The 19,634-nt window shown below is 38.5% G+C and overlaps 1 protein-coding gene across 4 annotated transcripts in view; it reads left to right on the forward strand.

The window, feature by feature from the left end:
- Positions 1–19,634, forward strand: part of rap1gapb (RAP1 GTPase activating protein b) — a 519,058-nt gene that overhangs the window by 294,796 nt on the left and 204,628 nt on the right. For 3 of the 4 annotated variants that reach the window (XM_061937643.1, XM_061937649.2, XM_061937648.1), the window contains one exon: positions 11,530–11,623. The exons of the other annotated variant lie outside the window; for it this stretch is intronic. In XM_061937643.1, the coding sequence (XP_061793627.1) occupies positions 11,530–11,623 (94 nt within the window). The remainder of the gene's footprint in view (positions 1–11,529; positions 11,624–19,634) is intronic. 4 annotated transcript variants of the gene reach the window in all.

Raw genomic sequence — 19,634 nt, forward strand, 5'->3', positions numbered from 1 at the left:
TGGGGGGGGGGGGGGGGGGGGGGGGGGGGGGGTTGTAATGTTACGGCGGGAAAAGTAGTAAACTAAATATAACATTGAACCATGCTTTTGAAAATGTATACATTTAAATCCTGGCAAATACTGACTTTTAACAATATAAATTGTTACTTACATGAGTTCGGTAAAGTGTTTTCCTATTGGGCTCCGTGAAGAAACGTGTCTGGGCTTGTTCTTCCACAGCTGCATGCAGGTACGTGGGCGGGTCCTGACGTTTTAGGTCTGATTTAAACCTTTGAACTGAGTTTTGCTAAATCAATTTATGTTGGAAGTCCAATAAAATTAATTTTATCACATAAAAAAGTAAGTTACGAAAACATTCACACTTTTTACTTATAGATAACTCAAAAACTCTAAAAATAAAAATACATTGATTTATTGGAATAAATATACTTTTAAAAATAAAGTCTGCCGAAGTTCTGGGTGTCCGCCTTGAAATGACACCTCACAATTTTGAATGATACAAAATTAACATTTTCATAATTGAGGGAGACATCCTGCATTGTTCAAAAAACAAGCTCAAGTCTGGTGAATCAACTTAATGAGATTAATCAATGCTATGGTGATAGCGCTGCTGCCATTTTATAGAATTTTATTCCATGGAACAATCTATAGAACTTTCAGCAGATAAAGGATAATGTCTATAGAATTTCTGTTAGACATTCTATAGAATGCCCAGTTCTATAGAACAATCTATAGACCTTTCAGCAGATAAAGTAATGTCTATAGAATTTCTGTTAGACATTCTATAGAATGCCCAGTTCTATAGAACAATCTATGGACTTTTCATCAGATAATGTAATGTCTATAGAATTTCTATAGGATATTCTATAGAATTCCCAGCTCTATAGAACAGTGAAAAGACCTTCCAGCACATGAAGCTGATGTCTATAGAATTTCTATAGAATTTTGAATACATATTCTATAGAATCTTCAGTTCTAAAGAAATTCCGACGAAATTCTATAGCGTTCTATATATTTCTATAGAGATTCTATAGAACATTTTTTGCAGGGCAGATTTGACAGCTGTCCAAAAGGCAACCATCGACACATTGCACAAGGAGGGAAAGACACAAAAGATTATTGCTGAAGAGGCTGGCTGTTCTCAGAGCTCTGTGTCCAAACACATTAATGGAGAGGCAAAGGGAAGGAAAAACTGTGGTCAGAAAAAGTGTACAAGCGATAGGGATCACCGCGCCCTGGTCAAGATTGTGAAAAAAAACCCATTCAAAAATGTGGGGGAGATTCAGAAGGAGTGGACAGCTGCTGGAGTCAGTGCTTCAAGATCCACCACCAAGAGACGCTTGAAAGACATGGGTTTCAACTGCCGCATACCTCGTGTCAAGCCACTGTTGACCAAGAAACAGCGCGCAAAGCGTCTCACCTGGGCTAAGGAAAAAAAGAGCTGGACTGCTGCTGAGTGGTCCAAAGTCATGTTTTCTGACGAAAGCAAATTTTGCATTTCCTTTAGAAATCGAGGTCCCAGAGTCTGGAGGAAGACAGGAGAGGCACAGGATCCACGTTGCCTGAAGTCTAGTGTAAAGTTTCCACCATCAGTGATGGTTTGGGGTGCCATGTCATCTGCTGGTGTCGGTCCACTCTGTTTCCTGAGATCCAGGGTCAACGCAGCCGTCTACCAGCAAGTTTTAGAGCACTTCATGCTTCCTGCTGCTGACCTGCTCTATGGAGATGGAGATTTCAAGTTCCAACAGGACTTGGCGCCTGCACACAGCGCAAAATCTACCCGTGCCTGGTTTACGGACCATGGTATTTCTGTTCTAAATTGGCCCGCCAACTCCCCTGACCTTAGCCCCATAGAAAATCTGTGGGGTATTGTGAAAAGGAAGATGCAGAATGCCAGACCCAAAAACGCAGAAGAGTTGAAGGCCACTATCAGAGCAACCTGGGCTCTCATAACACCTGAGCAGTGCCAGAAACTCATCGACTCCATGCCACGCCGCATTAACGCAGTAATTGAGGCAAAAGGAGCTCCAACCAAGTATTGAGTATTGTACATGCTCATATTTTTCATTTTCATACTTTTCAGTTGGCCAACATTTCTAAAAATCCCTTTTTTGTATTAGCCTTAAGTAATATTCTAATTTTGTGACACACGGAATTTTGGATTTTCATTTGTTGCCACTTCAAATCATCAAAATTAAATGAAATAAACATTTGAATGCGTCAGTCTGTGTGCAATGAATAAATATAATGTACAAGTTACACCTTTTGAATGCAATTACTGAAATAAATCAAGTTTTTCAAAATATTCTAATTTACTGGCTTTTACCTGTGTGTGTGTGTATATATATATATATATATATATGTATATGTATATACGTGTATATATATATATATATATATGTATGTATTTTATTTTATATATATATTTATTTTATTATATATATATATATATACATATATATATATATATATATAAAATAAATACTTGTACTACTTATTTTATTATATATATATATATATATATATATATAATATATATATAAATAAGAGAAATACTTGAATTTCAGTGTTCATTTATTTACACATACACACACATAACAAACACTCATCTACTCATTGTTGAGTTAAGGGTTGAATTGTCCATCCTTGTTCTATTCTCTGTCACTATTTTTCGAACCATGCTGAACATGATGATGTATTCTGTGTGGCGCGCACAAAAGTGCTTTCATCAAATGCACTAGATGGCAGTATTGTCCTGTTTAAGAGTGTCACAACATTGCTGTTTACGGCAGACGAACTGCTTTACGGTATACAAAAACGTGACTGCTGTTGTTGCCACGCTGGGAGGACGTTAATGAAACTGCCTAACAATAAACCCACATAAGAAACCAAGAACTCGTCCTCCATCATTCTATAGTTATAACGTTATTGGGCAGGTATGCTGTTTATGTTGTGGGCCTGAATTTCGGGTGATTTTCGGGAGAAAATTTGTCCCGGGAGGTTTTCGGGAGAGGCGCTGAATTTCGGGAGTCTCCCGGAAAATCCGGGAGGGTTGGCAAGTATGCCCCCCCCCTCTAGGGGAGACCGAATGCAATGGATGTCGAGTGGGTCTGACGTAATATTGTGAGAGTCCAGTCCATAGTGGATCCAACATAATAGTAAGAGTCCAGTCCATAGTGGGGCCAGCAGGACACCATCCCGAGCGGAGACGGGTCAGCAGCGCAGAGATGTTCCCAACCGATGCACAGGCGAGCGGTCCACCCCGGGTCCCGACTCTGGACAGCCAGCACTTCATCCATGGCCACCGGACCCCCCCCCCCTCCACAAGGAAGAGGGGAGCAGAGGAGAAAAGAAAAGAAACGGCAGATCAACTGGTCTAAAAAGGGGGGTCTATTTAAAGGCTAGAGTATACAAATGAGTTTTAAGATGGGACTTAAATGCTTCTACTGAGGTAGCATCTCTAATTGTTACCGGGAGGGCATTCCATAGTACTGGAGCCCCAATAGAAAACGCTCTATAGCCCGCATACTTTTTTTGGGCTCTGGGAATCACTAATAAGCCGGAGTTCTTTGAACGCAGATTTCTTGCCGGGACATATGGTACAATACAATCGACAAGATAGCCTGGAGCTAGACCGTGTAGTATTTTATACGTAAGTAGTAAAACATTAAAGTCACATCTTAAGTGCACAGGAAGCCAGTGCAGGTGAGCCAGTATAGGCGTAATATGATCAAACTTTCTTGTTCTTGTCAAAAGTCTAGCAGCCGCATTTTGTACCAATTGTAGTCTTTTAATGCTAGACATAGGGAGACCCGAAAATAATACGTTACAGTAGTCGAGACGAGACGTAACGAACGCATGAATAATGATCTCAGTGTCGCTAGTGGATAAATTAGAACGGATTTTAGCGATATGACGGAGATGAAAGAAGGCCGTTTTAGTAACACTCTTAATGTGTGATTCAAAGGAGAGAGTTGGGTGGAAGATAATACCCAGATTCTTTACTGATTCGCCTTGTGTATTTGTTTGGTTGTCAAATGTTAAGGTTTGTTAAATAAATGTCGGTGTTTAGCAGGACCGATAATCAGCATTTCTGTTTTCTTGGCGTTGAGTTGCAAGAAGTTAGCGGACATCCATTGTTTAATTTCATTAAGACACGCCTCCAGCTGACTACAATCCGGCGTGTTGGTCAGCTTTAGGGGCATGTAGAGTTGGGTGTCATCAGCATAACAATGAAAGCTAACACCGTATTTGCGTATGATGTCGCCTAGCGGCAGCATGTAAATACTAGAGAGTGCAGGGCCAAGAACCAAACCCTGAGGAACTCCGCACGTTACCTTAACATAGTCCGAGGTCACATTATTATGGGAGACGCACTGCATCCTGTCAGTAAGATAAGAGTTAAACCACGACAAAGCTAAGTCTGACATACCAATACGTGTTTTGATACGCTCTAATAAAATATTATGATCGACGGTATGGAAAGCAGCGCTAAGATCAAGAAGGAGCAACATAGATGACGCATCAAAATCCATTGTTAGCAGTAGATCATTAGTCATTTTTGCGAGGGCTGTCTCCGTAGTGTGATTTGCCCTGAAACCGGATTGAAAAGGTTCACAGAGATTGTTAGACACTAAGTGTTCATTTAGCTGCTGTGCGACAATTTATTCGAGGATTTTCGAAATAAAGGGAAGGTGGGACACCGGTCTATTGCTGTATGGCGAGTGATTAAACAGATGGATGGAGTGTGGAATGAAGCAGTTCTTGAATCGCACAGTGCGGGGAGGAAGTTGAAGGAGCCTGTTGGAGTATGAACTCCGCTGTCCCTTAATTGTCAGGTGGAGTGGGTGGGCAGGATTGTCCGAGGGAGTCAAATCGTAGATTAGGATGTTTGTTTTCCGCGAGCAGACTTGTCTGTTCTATTCGTCCATGCTGGCCCTCATATTACATTTGTCCTTTTCAGCAAGCTTCTTCATGATGTGATCCATCTTGCGATTCAGTTCAGAAATCGCCACAGTCTGATCCCACAGCCCTGCCCAAACCTTCCATTGCGACGAACAGCCTTTGGGCTCCTTGAGTGGCTGCCATCGTCTTACAAATTTGACGATACACCAGAGCAATGCTCAGCCCAATCAGCAGGTGCCCCGCGATCACGGTTCCAAATAGGCAGATGTCTTCCACGTCCTCGATGGAAAGGACTGAGAGGCACATGATTCTCCATTTTTCCCAGGAATCTCTCACGTACTTCGCAGCAATGGTTCCATCAGGGCAGCCAGGCTCCCCCGAACCTCTTTTCCTCGTCGAAACGATTTTGTCAATTGCGTCGAGAGTCCAGCTGATCATTTCCATGTCTGATGTTTAGATTTGGTTCAATCTATCTTTTGTGAGCCAATAACGTTTGCTACTATGGGTCACGCTACTGTTGAGAGAGAGAGGAAATAAAAACACGTTTACATTTCTGTTGTCTCGAAAAGAAATGTCTGCCATTAACAGGTGCATTGTTTGTGTTACCGGTACCAAAATATTGGTATCGGGACAACACTAGATTGAATGCTAAAACGTTATGACAGACCGCCTTAAAATACGCAATGGAATTTAAAAAAAATTTTACGGAATGAGACACCCAGTATATACACGAAAATAAAGAATGCGGGTTTTAGAATATTAACTATGAACATATGAACGTCACACCCCCTCTCGATCGACATATTTTACAATGGAGCGAAACGCAACAAAAATGCGACAAACAGCGAAATAAGAACGCGAAAAAAACAAAAAAAACTCACCTACTATCTGGTATATCACTAAGCTTTAGAACTTTGTTGTACAAACCCCGTTTCCATATGAGTTGGGAAATTGTGTTAGATGTAAATATAAACGGAATACAATGATTTGCAAATCATTTTCAACCCATATTCAATTGAATGCACTACAAAAACAAGATATTTGATTTTCAAACTCATAAACCTTAATTTTTTTTTGCAAATAATAATTAACTTAGAATTTCATGGCTGCAACACGTGCCAAAGTAGTTAGGAAAGGCATGTTTACCACTGTGTTACATGGCCTTTCCTTTTAACAACACTCAGTAAACGTTTGGGAACTGAGGAGACACATTTTTGAAGCTTCTCAGGTGGAATTCTTTCCCATTCTTGCTTGATGTACAGCTTAAGTTGTTCAACAGTCCGGGGGTCTCCGTTGTGCTATTTTAGGCTTCATAATGCGCCACACATTTTCAATGGGAGACAGGTCTGGACTACAGGCAGGCCAGTCTAGTACCCGCACTCTTTTACTATGAAGCCACGTTGATGTAACAAGTGGCTTGGCATTGTCTTGCTGAAATAAGCAGGGGCGTCCATGGTAACGTTGCTTGGGTGGCAACATACGTAGCTCCAAAACCTGTATGTACCTACTCAGTGGCCTAGTGGTTAGAGTGTCCGCCCTGAGATCGGTAGGTTGTGAGTTCAAACCCCGGCCGAGTCATACCAAAGACTATAAAAAATGGCACCCATTACCTCCCTGCTAGGCACTCAGCATCAAGGGTTGGAATTGGGGGTTAAATCACCAAAATGATTCCCGGGCGCGGCCACCGCTGCTGCCCACTGCTCCCCTCACCTCCCAGGGGGTGATCAAGGGTGATGGGTCAAATGCAGAGAATAATCTCGCCACACCTAGTGTGTGTGTGACAATCATTGGTACTTTAACTTTAACTTTAACTTTACCTTTCAGCATTAATGGTGCCTTCAAAGATGTGTAAGTTACCCATGTCTTAGGCACTAATACACCCCCATACCATCACACATGTTGGCTTTTCAACTTTGCGCCGATAACAATCCGGATGGTTCTTTTCCTCTTTGGTCCGGAGGACACGACGTCCACAGTTTCCAAAAACAATTTTAAATGTGGACTCGTCAGACCACAGAACATTTTTTCACTTTGTATCAGTCGATCTTAGATGAGCTCAGGCCCAGCAAAGCTGACGGCGTTTCTGGGTGTTGTTGATAAATGGCTTTCGCCTTGCATAGGAGAGTTTTAACTTGCACTTACAGAGGTAGCGACCAACTGTAGTTACTGACAGTGGGTTTCTGAAGTGTTCCTGAGCCCATGTGGTGATATCCTTTACACACTGATGTCGCTTGTTGATGCAGTACAGCCTGAGGGATCGAAGGTCACGGGCTTAGCTGCTTACGTGCAGTGATTTCTCCAGATTCTCTGAACCCTTTAATGATATTACGTACCGTAGATGGTGAAATCCCTAAATTCCTTGCAATAGCTGGTTGAGAAAGGTTTTTCTTAAACTGTTCAACAATTTGCTCACGCATTTGTTGACAAAGTGGTGACCCTCGCTCCATCCTTGTTTGTGAATGACTGAGCATTTCATGGAATCTACTTTTATACCCAATCATGGCACCCACCTGTTCCCAATTTGCCTGTTCACCTGTGGGATGTTCCAAATAAGTGTTTGATGAGCATTCCTCAACTTTATCAGTATTTATTGCCACCTTTCCCAACTTCTTTGTCACGTGTTGCTGGCATCAAATTTTAAAGTTAATGATTATTTGCAAAAAAAAAAAATATTTATCAGTTTGATCAAATATGTTGTCTTTGTAGCAGAGGTGTGGACTCGAGTCACATGACTTGGACTCGAGTCAGACTCGAGTCATGAATTTGATGACTTTAGACTCGACTTGACAAAATGTAAAAAGACTTGCAACTCGACTTAGACTTTAACATCAATGACTTGTGACTTCACTTGGACTTGAGCCTTTTGAATTGACATGACTTGACATGACTTGCTACTTTCCCCAAAACCCAAAGATGAAAAAGTTAATCGGGAGCGCTCCGTATTTTTCATTGTGTACTTGTCTATCAGCGTTGCGTGTGTCAGCTGGTGTGGTCTCAGTACAACAGCCAATCAAATTAGATCTACTTTGTTTTCATCACACAGCATTCATCCAATCAAATTGCAGGACAACCAACGAGGAAGACATGTCCAAACCACACGCCAGTGAACAAAAAATGATACCTAAAATAATTTTGTTTGGGTATAAAAATTACGAGGTGGTCAACACAAAACGGTTTGCAGTATGCAACACATGCGGTTCGAAAATTACTGGAGAGGCAACAACTTCCAACTTCGTCCGGCATTTGAAGTTGCACAAAGAACGGTAAGTTTTGAATGTAAGATAACGTTTATTGGCTAAGTAACGTGACTTTTATTTGCTGTGTAGTTAAATCAGTGAGGCTGTAAACTCACTGCTAACGTTATAACGTTATTGCAAACATGGGAATCTGTTGCAGTTCACTACCTTATTCATACTTTTTGTTCAGTGATTTTTTTTTAAGCAGGGTTACGTTAGTCAATATATCACACGTAACGTTAGACGGCGGTCAGCAGCACCGCGTATTTTAGCCACCTAAAAAAAGACAAAAATAGTAAAATAAAGGTCAGTTAAAATGTATACTATATTATGAATATAGGTACCGTTTTAGCTAGCTTTCTGACATACTGTTGGTTGTTTACCTCAGTGGTCCCCAACCACCGGGCCGTGGCCCGGTACTGGTCCGTGGATCGATTGGTATCGGGCCGCACAAGAAATAGTTTTTTTCTTTTTTTAATTAAATCAACATAAAAAACACAAGATACACTTACAAGTAGTGCACCAACCCAAAACAACTCTCTCCCCCCTTTTGTTCTGGGCATTGAACATGAAGACTCTTCCTTCACTGTTCCGAGTGGCCATGAGAGTCTTGGCAGTGCCTGCCTCCAGTGCTCCAGTGGAGCGAGTTTTCAGCCATGGTGGCATCATACTACGCCCCCATCGTGCACAAATGACTGAAAGACTCTTGGCTAATTTGGTCTTTTGCAAATGCAATGCAGCATAGGGCCCTGACATATAAAAAGTACAACTTTTTTGTTATGTTCACGTATATGTCATGTTTTTTCAATGTTAACACTTTTGTACAAATAAGTACATTTGCACTTTATTTTTCAATGTGTTTGTTCTGTAAAGGAATGAGTTAATGTTTAAAATGACTGGTTAATAGTGCTATTATAAAGTGCAATGTCAGCACAATTTTCTTTCCTGCAATTTAAAATGCACTTGTTTTAATAAATAAATACAGCGTTTGAAAAGCATACACAATCTGTGTTAATATATTAGTCTGTGGTTAAAAGGACTTGAAAGGACTCGAAACTCAAAATGCAGGACTTAGGACTTGACTTGAGACTTTCCAGTCTTGACTTTGGACTTGACTCGGGGCTTGCCTGTCTTGACTCGGGACTTGACTCGGACTTGAGGGCAAAGACTTGAGACTTACTTGTGACTTGCAAAACAATGACTTGGTCCCACCTCTGCTTTGTAGCATATTCAACTACAACCTTTACCACTTTTGACGTGTGTTTGGGGTCATTGTCCTGTTGGAACACCCAACTGTGCCCAAGACCCAGTCTCTTGAGTGCCTCGGCCTGAGCTTGACTAAATGTCCCCTTTTAATTGTTTGTAAGCACAACAGATACACTATATGAGACAAACGACACCGCCGTGAACTCAATCAAGCTCTGCATTTACGTTCGATTTCACCGACATTCCCACAGACAGTCGTCATCCGTCACGGTTAGAACAACAGAACGTATGAAATATGCGAACGAGGGTTCCGATTTGTCGCCTCGTTCTCTGTCGGTTTGGTGATTTGGACAGGATGCAGCACACAGATGGGCCGCCGCTTCTAAGCAGTGACTGAAGTGTGAGACAAAGTGTGAAATAATAACACACACACATTCATGTATTTGTTACCTTCTTGAGACCTCTGAAAAATGCATACTTCTTTAGGACCACCCTTTCTAGATATGTAGAGGTTTGTATTTACAACATTATATACATGCTATACAAATATAAAGTGCTTGTTGTGAAGAATGAGTTGGAATTTCACAAGATAAAGGTCACAGTTTCACAAGAAAAAATTTATTTTACCCAACGCAAGTCAACAATTTACAAGAAAAACTGAACATTTGTGCAATATTATGATAAAAGTTGGAATTTTACTCAATAACAGTCGCAATTTGACAAGAAAAGCTTAACATTTTGGCAGTTTTATGGAAAGAGTCGTAATTTTACTCGACAAAAGTCACAATTTTATGAGAAAACCTTAAAATGTTGGCAATATTATAACAATAATCGGAATTTTTACTTGGCAAAATTATGACAAAAGTCAACATTTTACTCAAAAAATGTCACTATTTTACAAGAACAACAGAAAAATTGGCAATGTTGTGAAAAGTCGGAATTTTATATGACAAATGTCACAATTTTTGCATTGAAAAGTAATAATTTTACATAAAAAAAGGAATCATTTTACAAGAAAATCTTGCAATGTTACAGAAACAGAAAGAATATGAGAAATTGTTCCCGATTTTATAAGAAAAAAGTCGACACATTGTGAGAAAAAGCTTTTAGTTAATGTATTTTTTTATTTTTATTTTTTGTTGGTAATTGGTTTTTAATCTTCATTATTTACTTCAAATTATTACAGTATGTCTCTATACACATATTTTATGTTTTTAATACATTTTGGCCAAAGGGGACACATTTCCATTTGTTACACACACGTTTTTACACACACTTGTTATTTCATATGTTGACCAGAGGGGGAGCACTTCAAATTTCTATACACACTTTTTTCATATGTTGAGGGGGAGCAATTTTAAAAGCGACACACAGTCAATTTGAAAAATCCCTCCTTTTTGGGACCACCCTCATTTTGATAGATTACCACCACCAGGGCTGCAAATGAGATCTCTATTTTTTGTTTTTGTAATGTGCTTAAGGCTGGTGACAAAGGAGTCACGGACCACAGATGGCCCCTGTGCCGCATTTTAGGCAACCCAGCTGTAGAAGCTAACTGTTAATGGCCACTATAGTCTTAGTACTATAGTGTATTTGTTCATCCTATGGTCACATATGGGACGTGGGTTGTCTTATGTCAGCACCGGAAGTCGTAAAATCAGCTGTTCACCTGGTGGGTTTTTTTGGGGATGAATAGGGAAGTCTTCCTTTAGTATTATTGTATCATATATTTCTGCCTTTGCACCTGTCAATTTTTACTTTTGTATACACATTAAATCAGCAAAAAAATCCTGACTTTGGAGCAATGTTCACGGACTCTAGTATTTGGCTCTCTATTAGATGTAATGGTTTTCCGTATTGGGACCATGATTTTGGTCCTAACTTGTTCACATGGAAGGTACTTTTCCTTGTTGATGTCTCAAGAAGGGTAGAAATACAAGAACACACACACACACGCACACACTACACACACAGAGGGTGGGAGTGCTGCAAAGAAGACAAAGATTGATATATTTCGCTCTATGGCCCACAAACAAAACCCTGTCTGATCAAGTCATCAATTAATTATATTAGATAGAGTTCCTCAGCATTGGCAAAGTATTTCTGAGAGAAATGGTAATTTTCCCTGTCTGAACTACAAATCATGACTCAAGTCCTAATAGGCCCTCTCTGTGGTTCTCAGGAAGCAAGATGGAGGATTCCCTCGCATCCCCGATGAAGTAGAGCGCTCATTCCGACATTCCGGTCGACTACTCCCTTTTCCCTCCGCCGCACAGGTACGTTCCCCTTTCTTGGTTTGTCGGCGTCCTTGAGGTGACTTTACCCAAAACACTGATCTAGTTAGGAATACTATAACAAACTAGCTCACGATCAATCACGCCTCTTATGTTTTCGCATTTTGTAAGGGGGGAAGTGCCCTACCAGATCTTGCAGATCTGTTACTTTATATTACTCCATCTTGTATGGTAGTTAGAATGGTTTATTTAGGGGTCCTTTAACATTTTCCAAGCCTAAGACCCCCAAAATGTTTGAGAAATGGCGCTAGTACCCCTTACTTTCATATCTTACTCATATATTTTTAAGGTGTGTGTCAGGTTGAAACACTGATGACATCTATTAAACAAGACAAGAAGCAAGGAATTAAACAGAGACAGAATTAAATTTGGCTCAATTGAGGAGAGCACGTACACCTGTACCCTTGCACAGTGTTCCAACACGCTCTGACGAAAGATTGTACGCCTCCTCTTTTATTTGGACTTTCCCTGATTACATGGCAACAGCTGTTTCTAAGGGACGGGGGTCGTAAACAGCCATCGTCTTTGATTAAAACAGTTAAAAGAAAAGGTCCCTGGAGTGGAGTCAGGTCCTGCTTCCTTTTCGCTTTGTAGTTCTTGCGTCAAGACAATATCTTTCTGTGGATTACAATAGAAGAAAGAAACAGAACACCTTCATGTTGCTTCCCATCCTACACAGTGGAGTTTTACAAGCCTTCTTCTTGGTAGGTTCAAAGACAGCTTTTGTCTTCTCGCCGGGAACTCATGGCAACACAAAGTTTTGTGATAACTTAGATACAATTATTCTGACAGTGTGGCAGCTTTTATTTTGCTGTGGTGATGCGCCACTATCAACTATCTAGGGTAGCCCTGAATATTGTTGAGTTAATGACACTCATTGGGTACTGTGCTGCACCTAACGATTATTTCGATAGTCAAAAAGTAATCGACTTTCTTAACCATTAGTCAGCTAATGGGATTATGAAGCATATACTTTTATATTTCCCCATCTTGCATGATAATGAGGATGGTTCAGTTCTGGGGTCTTCAATGTTTTCCAGGCCAGGGACCCTCAAAATGTTTGAGAAATGGCGCTAGTACCCCTTACTTTTATATCTTACTTATATATTTTTAAGGTGTGGCAGCTTTTATTTTGCTGTGGTGGTGCGCCACTATCAATGAGGTAGGGGAATGTAGGCTAACCCTGAATATTGTCCAGTTAATGACACTCATTGGGTATTGGGCTACAACTAACGACTATTTCGATGGTCAAATAGTCATCAACTTTTTTAATCATTAGTTGACTAATCCAGGGTTTCCCGCAGCGCTTTGTTGTTAAGGCGGCCGCCTTAACAACAAAGAGCCACCGCCTAAACTAACGTCTTAACAAGCTGCTACGCTTCGTTCTGCCTCTGCCTCTGTCAGTACGTCTGTGCAGCACCCAGCATTGTCCCACCCACACAACCATCTGATTGGTTACACGCAGAGCGGTAACAGCCAATCAGCAGTGCGTATTCAGAGCGGTAACAGCCAATCAGCATTGCGTATTCAGAGCACATGTAACAGCCAATCGGCAGTGCGTATTCAGAGCGCATGGAGTCAGTGCTCCTGTGGTGGGGTGAGCAGAAAGGTGTTTAGCAGGTGAGCATAAGGCAGCAGACTCTCCCCAAATTATAATAAACACTTCCAAGTCAACTACTAGTAACATCACTATGAGCCCGTTGACGTTCTAGAAACATAAGTGGCAGCTCAGCTCGCTTGCAGTCCTTGAGGTGAAGGCTAATTAGATTTAAGCGTAACGTTTGCTCACTGTGCGGTGTGTGTGTGTCCGCCCCACATTAAACGGACGGCAAAGCCCTGTCTGTCTGAGAGAAAGACAAGCATTATTGACCTACAGTTAACAACTAAGTTGTTTCACTTTACCATTTTCTGAGTTGATTGAGCTGTGTCAAAGCAGCAAAAAACGACATTATGTTAAATGAAGAGTTTCCTGAAGCTGTTTCTGATAGTTGATATAATAATGTAACTGCATCATAAAGCCTACATGAACTCCATGGTGTTCAGGGATGAATAGTCTCTCTTATTGCTATTGTACTATTTTTTTTCAGCTATAGTTACATTAATTATTAGTAATGTAGCAGCTTAGTTTAGAATGGCAGGGTCCCTGCTATCACATGTTGATAAGAATATAACATTTACATAATAAAAATCAACTACAGGCTTCCCAAATGCTGTAATAAATTAAGCATGATGAGTTGAGCATATGTCAGCATGCGGCCCCACTTTTAACTTTTCTTTTCAAACGCTTATTGCAAACGCTTACTTACAGTAAGTCATTAATTTGACTTAAGTCATTTTTTTTGTCATTATTTTGACTTAGTAAGTCATTATTTTGTCATATTTTTGACTTATTAAATTACTAAGTCAAAATATTGACTTACTAAGTAATAATAATGACATACTTAGTATCTCAGGTAACTGGGAATGTTTTGTGTATTGTTTTTACTTTACGGAAAAAATATTGAGATATATATCGTATATCGGCATTCAGCATATGTAGCGGAAAACACAACCAAAAATTGTAGGCTTCTTCATGCGACGAAGCCGGCCTACTTCACCACAGTCTGTAGTCTATTGCCCCCCCCCCCCCAGGCTGTGGTGGCAGCAATGAGAAGGAGACGTGATGGTGACAGGCCGAGTTACGCTATTCCTTACACACACACACCCCCTTCCCCCCAATTTACACTGTAATGGGATTATGAAGGATATACTTTTATATTTTCCCATCTTGCATGATAATGAAGATTGTTCAGTTATGGGGTCTTCAACGTTTTCCAAGCCAGGGACTCCCAAAATGTTTGAGAAATGGAGTGGCTACCCCTTACTTTTATATCTTACTTACATATTTTTAAGGTGTGGCATCTTTTATTTTGCCGTGGTGGTGCGCCACCATCAATTAGGTAGGGGAATGTGCATTTGATGACTACGAGTATATATTTCTTTACGTACTGCGTAAAAATTAAAAAAATCTGTAGACTGGCAGCTCATTCGCCAGAATTTTATTATAGAATGTATGCAGTTTTTTACAGCATTGTCCTCTTAATGGAAAAATGGTACTAGTGCTTTTTTACGGTAAAATTCTGGCAACAGAGCAGCCATTTTTTTACCGTAATTTCTATGCGGTGTATTACTGTAAATGGAAAAACGGTACCGTGTTTTTTCCTACCGGTAACACTCTGGTCAGTTTTTTCTTTTTTTTTCACCGTAAAATCAGTTATCATTTTTACATCCTACAATTTAATGGATAACCTACTTTGAAATCATAAGTCAATCAGATATCTATCTTTATTTTAAACCAAAAAGTTTGTAATGCATAATAATAAAATATTTGTTACATCATTAGGAAACACGAAACAAATAGTTCATTATTATTACAGATTGTCATGTCTGTGTGATCATGTTTTGTTTTAGTCATGTTCGGTTTTGTTTTTGGACTTTTTGTGCACTTTTGTTTTGTTTTGTCACCATAGCAACCCATTAGTTTTCACCTGTCACGTCACGCACCTGTTTCACGTTTTGAGTCACGCACCTGTTTTCGTTAATCATGTCGGTAGTATTTAAGTTCATTGTTTTCAGTTCGTCGTTCTGGCGAAATCCCGGATTCATACCCCTGTCACACTTTTACCTCTGCGCACTTCATAGTCCATGCCAAGTAAGTTTTTGTTTATTAATGCCACAGTTAGTGTTTTTGTTTAATTGTTCACAGTTTTTTGCCCACGTGCAAGTCTTTTTGTTTCGTTAGTCAAGTTTGTACATCCGCCTTGAGCGCGCCTTTTGTTCCTTTGAGTGTTATAAATAAATATAAATAAATATGTATTCACCTTCACGCCATGACCAGTCCAGCTTTACTTGCATCTCGGGAAAACAAACACACCATAGTCCAGGTTTTGACACAGATAATACTTTCCAACTTAAATTCATACAAATGTAACTAATGTTACATTATTAACATGAACTTTATTATCACACATTAATAAGTAAATTAGTTATTTAAGTGTTTATTTTTATTTCAAGAAAGAAAAATACAAAGTTTAATAATATAATATTTGTTACATTATTAGGAAACACAAAAATAATAGTTAATTATTGTTACAGATAATTACTTTGTAACCTAAATTCATAAAAATTTAACTAACATTACATTACCAACATCCATCCATCCATTTTCTACCGCTTGTCCTTCTCGGGGTCACAAGGGGCGCTGGAGCCTATCTCACACATGAACAACATTATTATTACAGATTAATAAATAAGTCAGGCAGATATTTGAGGGGTTTTTTTTCAAGAAAAAAAATGCAACGTTCAACAATATAATATTTGTTACATTATTAGGAAACACGAAAATAATATTTTATTATTACTACAGATAATTACTTTCCAACCTAAATTCATAAAACAATTTAATAACATTACGTTATTAACATTAGCAACATTATTATTACAGATTAATAACAAAATCAAACAGGAATTTAAGTATTTTTCTTATTAAATAATAAAAATGCAAACTATAATAATAAAGTATTTATAATAATGTAATATTGAATAAAAATATACGCAATTTCATGTATTTTTTTTGTGTCAAAATAGAGAGAACAAATACATTTAGTAAGATACAAAAGTACTTTGAGTAGTTCCAGACTTTCACGGGCCACATAAAATGACGTGGCGGGCCAGATCTGACCCCCCCGCCTTGAGTATGACACCTGTGCTTCAGTGCCTTGGAATCAAACCATTTATTGGGCAGAGAATACTAGTTTCCCCGCTATGTGCACACTATTTGTGTTGTTGTCATCATAAAACGTTACCGATTAAGACAAATGTATTTAATAAATGCAGATGGATGAAGACAGACGGCCACAATGGAGCACGTTTAGCACGCTGGATGTGATTAATAACACAAACAATGCACCTGTTAATGGCAGACATTTCTTCTTGAGACAACACAAATGTCAACTTGTTTTTATTTCCCCTCTCTCAAGTCACCAACAGTAGCGTGACCCATAGTAGCAAACGTTATTGGCTCACGAAAGATGGATTGAACTCGGGTTGTCTCGATACCAAAATGTATTTTGATACTTTTTGATACTTTTCTAAATAAAGGGGACCACAAAAAATTGCATTATCGGCTTTATTTGAACAGAAAATCTTAGTGTACATGAAACATATGTTTATTATTGTAATTTAGTCCTTAAATAAAATAGTGAACATACTAGACAACTTGTCTTTTAGTAGTAAGTAAACAAACAAAGACTCCTAATTAGTCTGCAGTAACATATTGTGTCATTTATACACCTATTATTTTGTCCACATTATGAGGGACAAACTGTAAAAAATATTATGAATCTACTTGTTCATTTACTGTTAATATCTGCTTATTTTCTGTTTCAACATGTTCTATCTACACTTCTGTTAAAATGTAATAATCACTTATTCTTCTCTTCTTTGATACTTTACATTAGTTTTGGATGATACCACAAATTTAGGTATCGATCCGATACCAAGTAGTTACAGGATCATACATTGGTCATATTCAAAGTCCTCATGTGTCCAGGGACATATTTACTGACTTTATAAACATAATATACATTTTTTTTAAACTAAAAAAGATTTTGTAATGCTAAAAAATATCGATGGAATCATACTAGCATTGACTAGATACGCTCCTGTACTTGGTATCATTACAGTGGATGTCAGGTGTAGATCCACCAATGGCGTTTGTTTACATTGTGACGCCGATGAGCTATTGTATCCTCCTACGGTGTGTAGTGAAGCATGTTTAGCTATTCTTGTACTTGTAAGAAATTTACTTTATTTGTTGCCATGGAGACGAGGATTAGTGATTTAGAAGTAGCTAAAACACAGCAGACTGCGGATGGATGTTAGCTGCTAGCTAGCTAGCCATGTCCTAAAGCACCTCTTCCAGCGTTATAACTTCACTTTTATCTTTAGTTTTTAGACCAAAATGCGTCCGTTCTCCATTTTCTGTCCACACACTGTGTCTGCTTGTAAGTACCCTGTGTGTGTGCGCTGCCGAACATGCTCCTCTGCTCGTAAAACCAGCAATGTCACCACGTGACAACGACGCGCTGTCATGCCTGTAAAAAAATAATAATATGGCGAACCGGTACTTGTCAAACAGAGTATATATATATATATATATATATATATATATATATATATATATATATATATATATATATATATATATATATATATATATATATATATATATATATATATATATATATATATATATATATATGTATATGTATATATATATATATATATGTATATATATGTGTATATATATAAGTATATATATATGTATATATATATATATATATATATATATATATATGTATATATATATGTATATATATGTATATATGTATATATATATGTATATATATGTATATACATATATATATATATATATATGTATATATGTATGTATATATATATATATGTATATATATATATATATATATATATATATATATATACATATATATATATATATATATATATATGTATATATATATATATATGTATATATGTATATATATATATATATATATATATATATATATATATATATATATATATGTATATATATATATATATATATATATATATATGTATATGTATATATATATACAGTTAGGTCCATAAATATTTGGACATTGACCCAATTTTCAGTATTCCAGCTCTGTACAACACCACAATGGATTTGAAATGAAACAATCAAGATGTGCTTTAAGTGCAGACTTTGAGCTTTAATTTGAGGGTATTTACATCCAAATCAGGTGAACGGTGTAGGAATTACAACACATTTTATATGTGCCTTCCACTTTTTAAGGGACCAAAAGTAATTGGACAATTGGCTACTCAGCTGTTCCATGGCCAGATGTGTGTTATTCCCTTGTTTTTTTCATTTACTTAATTTACAAAGAGCAGATAAAAGGCCTAGATGTCATTTCAAGTGTGGTATATCAGTTTGGAATCTGGGGAGGTCATCTCTCAATATGAAGTCCAAAGAGCTGTCCATATCAGTGAAGCAAGCCATCATTGGACTGAAAAATCAAAACAAAGCCATCAGAGAGATAGCAAAAACATGAGGTGTGGCCAAATCAACGGTTTGGTACATTCTTAAAAAGAGAGAGCGCACTGCTAAGCTCAGCAACACCCAAAGACCTGGAAGACCACGGAAAACAAGTGTGGTGGATGACAGACAAATACCTTTCCTTGTCAAGTAAAAGCCCTTCACAACAGTTGGCCAGATGAAGAAAACTCTCCAAGAGGTAGGTGTATCTGTGTCCAAGTCAACAATTATGAGAAGACTTCACCAGAGGAAATACAGAGGCTTCATCACAAGGCGTAAACCGTTGGTGAGCCTCAAAAACAGGAAGGCCAGATTAGAGTTTGCCAAGAAACATGTAAAAGAGCCTGTGCAGTTCTGGAACAACAACTTATAGCCAGATGAGACAAAGATCAACTTGTACCAAAATTATGGAAAGAGAAGAGTATGGAGGAGGGAAGGAACTGCTCAAGATCCAAAGCATAGCACCTCATCAGTGAAGCATGGTGGTGGTAGTGCCATGCATGGCTGCCAGTGGAACTGGATCTCTTATATTTATTGATGATGTGACAGCTGACAAAAGCAGCAGAATGAATTCTGAAGTGTTTGGGGCAATATTATCTGCTCATATTCAGCCTAATGCTTCAAAACTCATTGGACGGCGCTTCACAATGCAGATGGGCAATGACCCGAAGCATACTGCGAAAGCAACCAAAGAGTTTTTTAAGGCAAAGAAATGGAATGTTCTGCAATGGCCAAGTCAATCACCTGACCTGAATCCCTTTGAGCATGAATTTCACTTGCTGAAGACGAAACTGAAGGGAAAACGCCCAAAGAACAAGCAGGAAGTGTAGACCGCTGCAACAGAGGCCCGGC

This window comes from Nerophis lumbriciformis, linkage group LG03, assembly GCF_033978685.3.
Source record: "Nerophis lumbriciformis linkage group LG03, RoL_Nlum_v2.1, whole genome shotgun sequence".
Lineage (NCBI taxonomy): Eukaryota > Metazoa > Chordata > Actinopteri > Syngnathiformes > Syngnathidae > Nerophis > Nerophis lumbriciformis.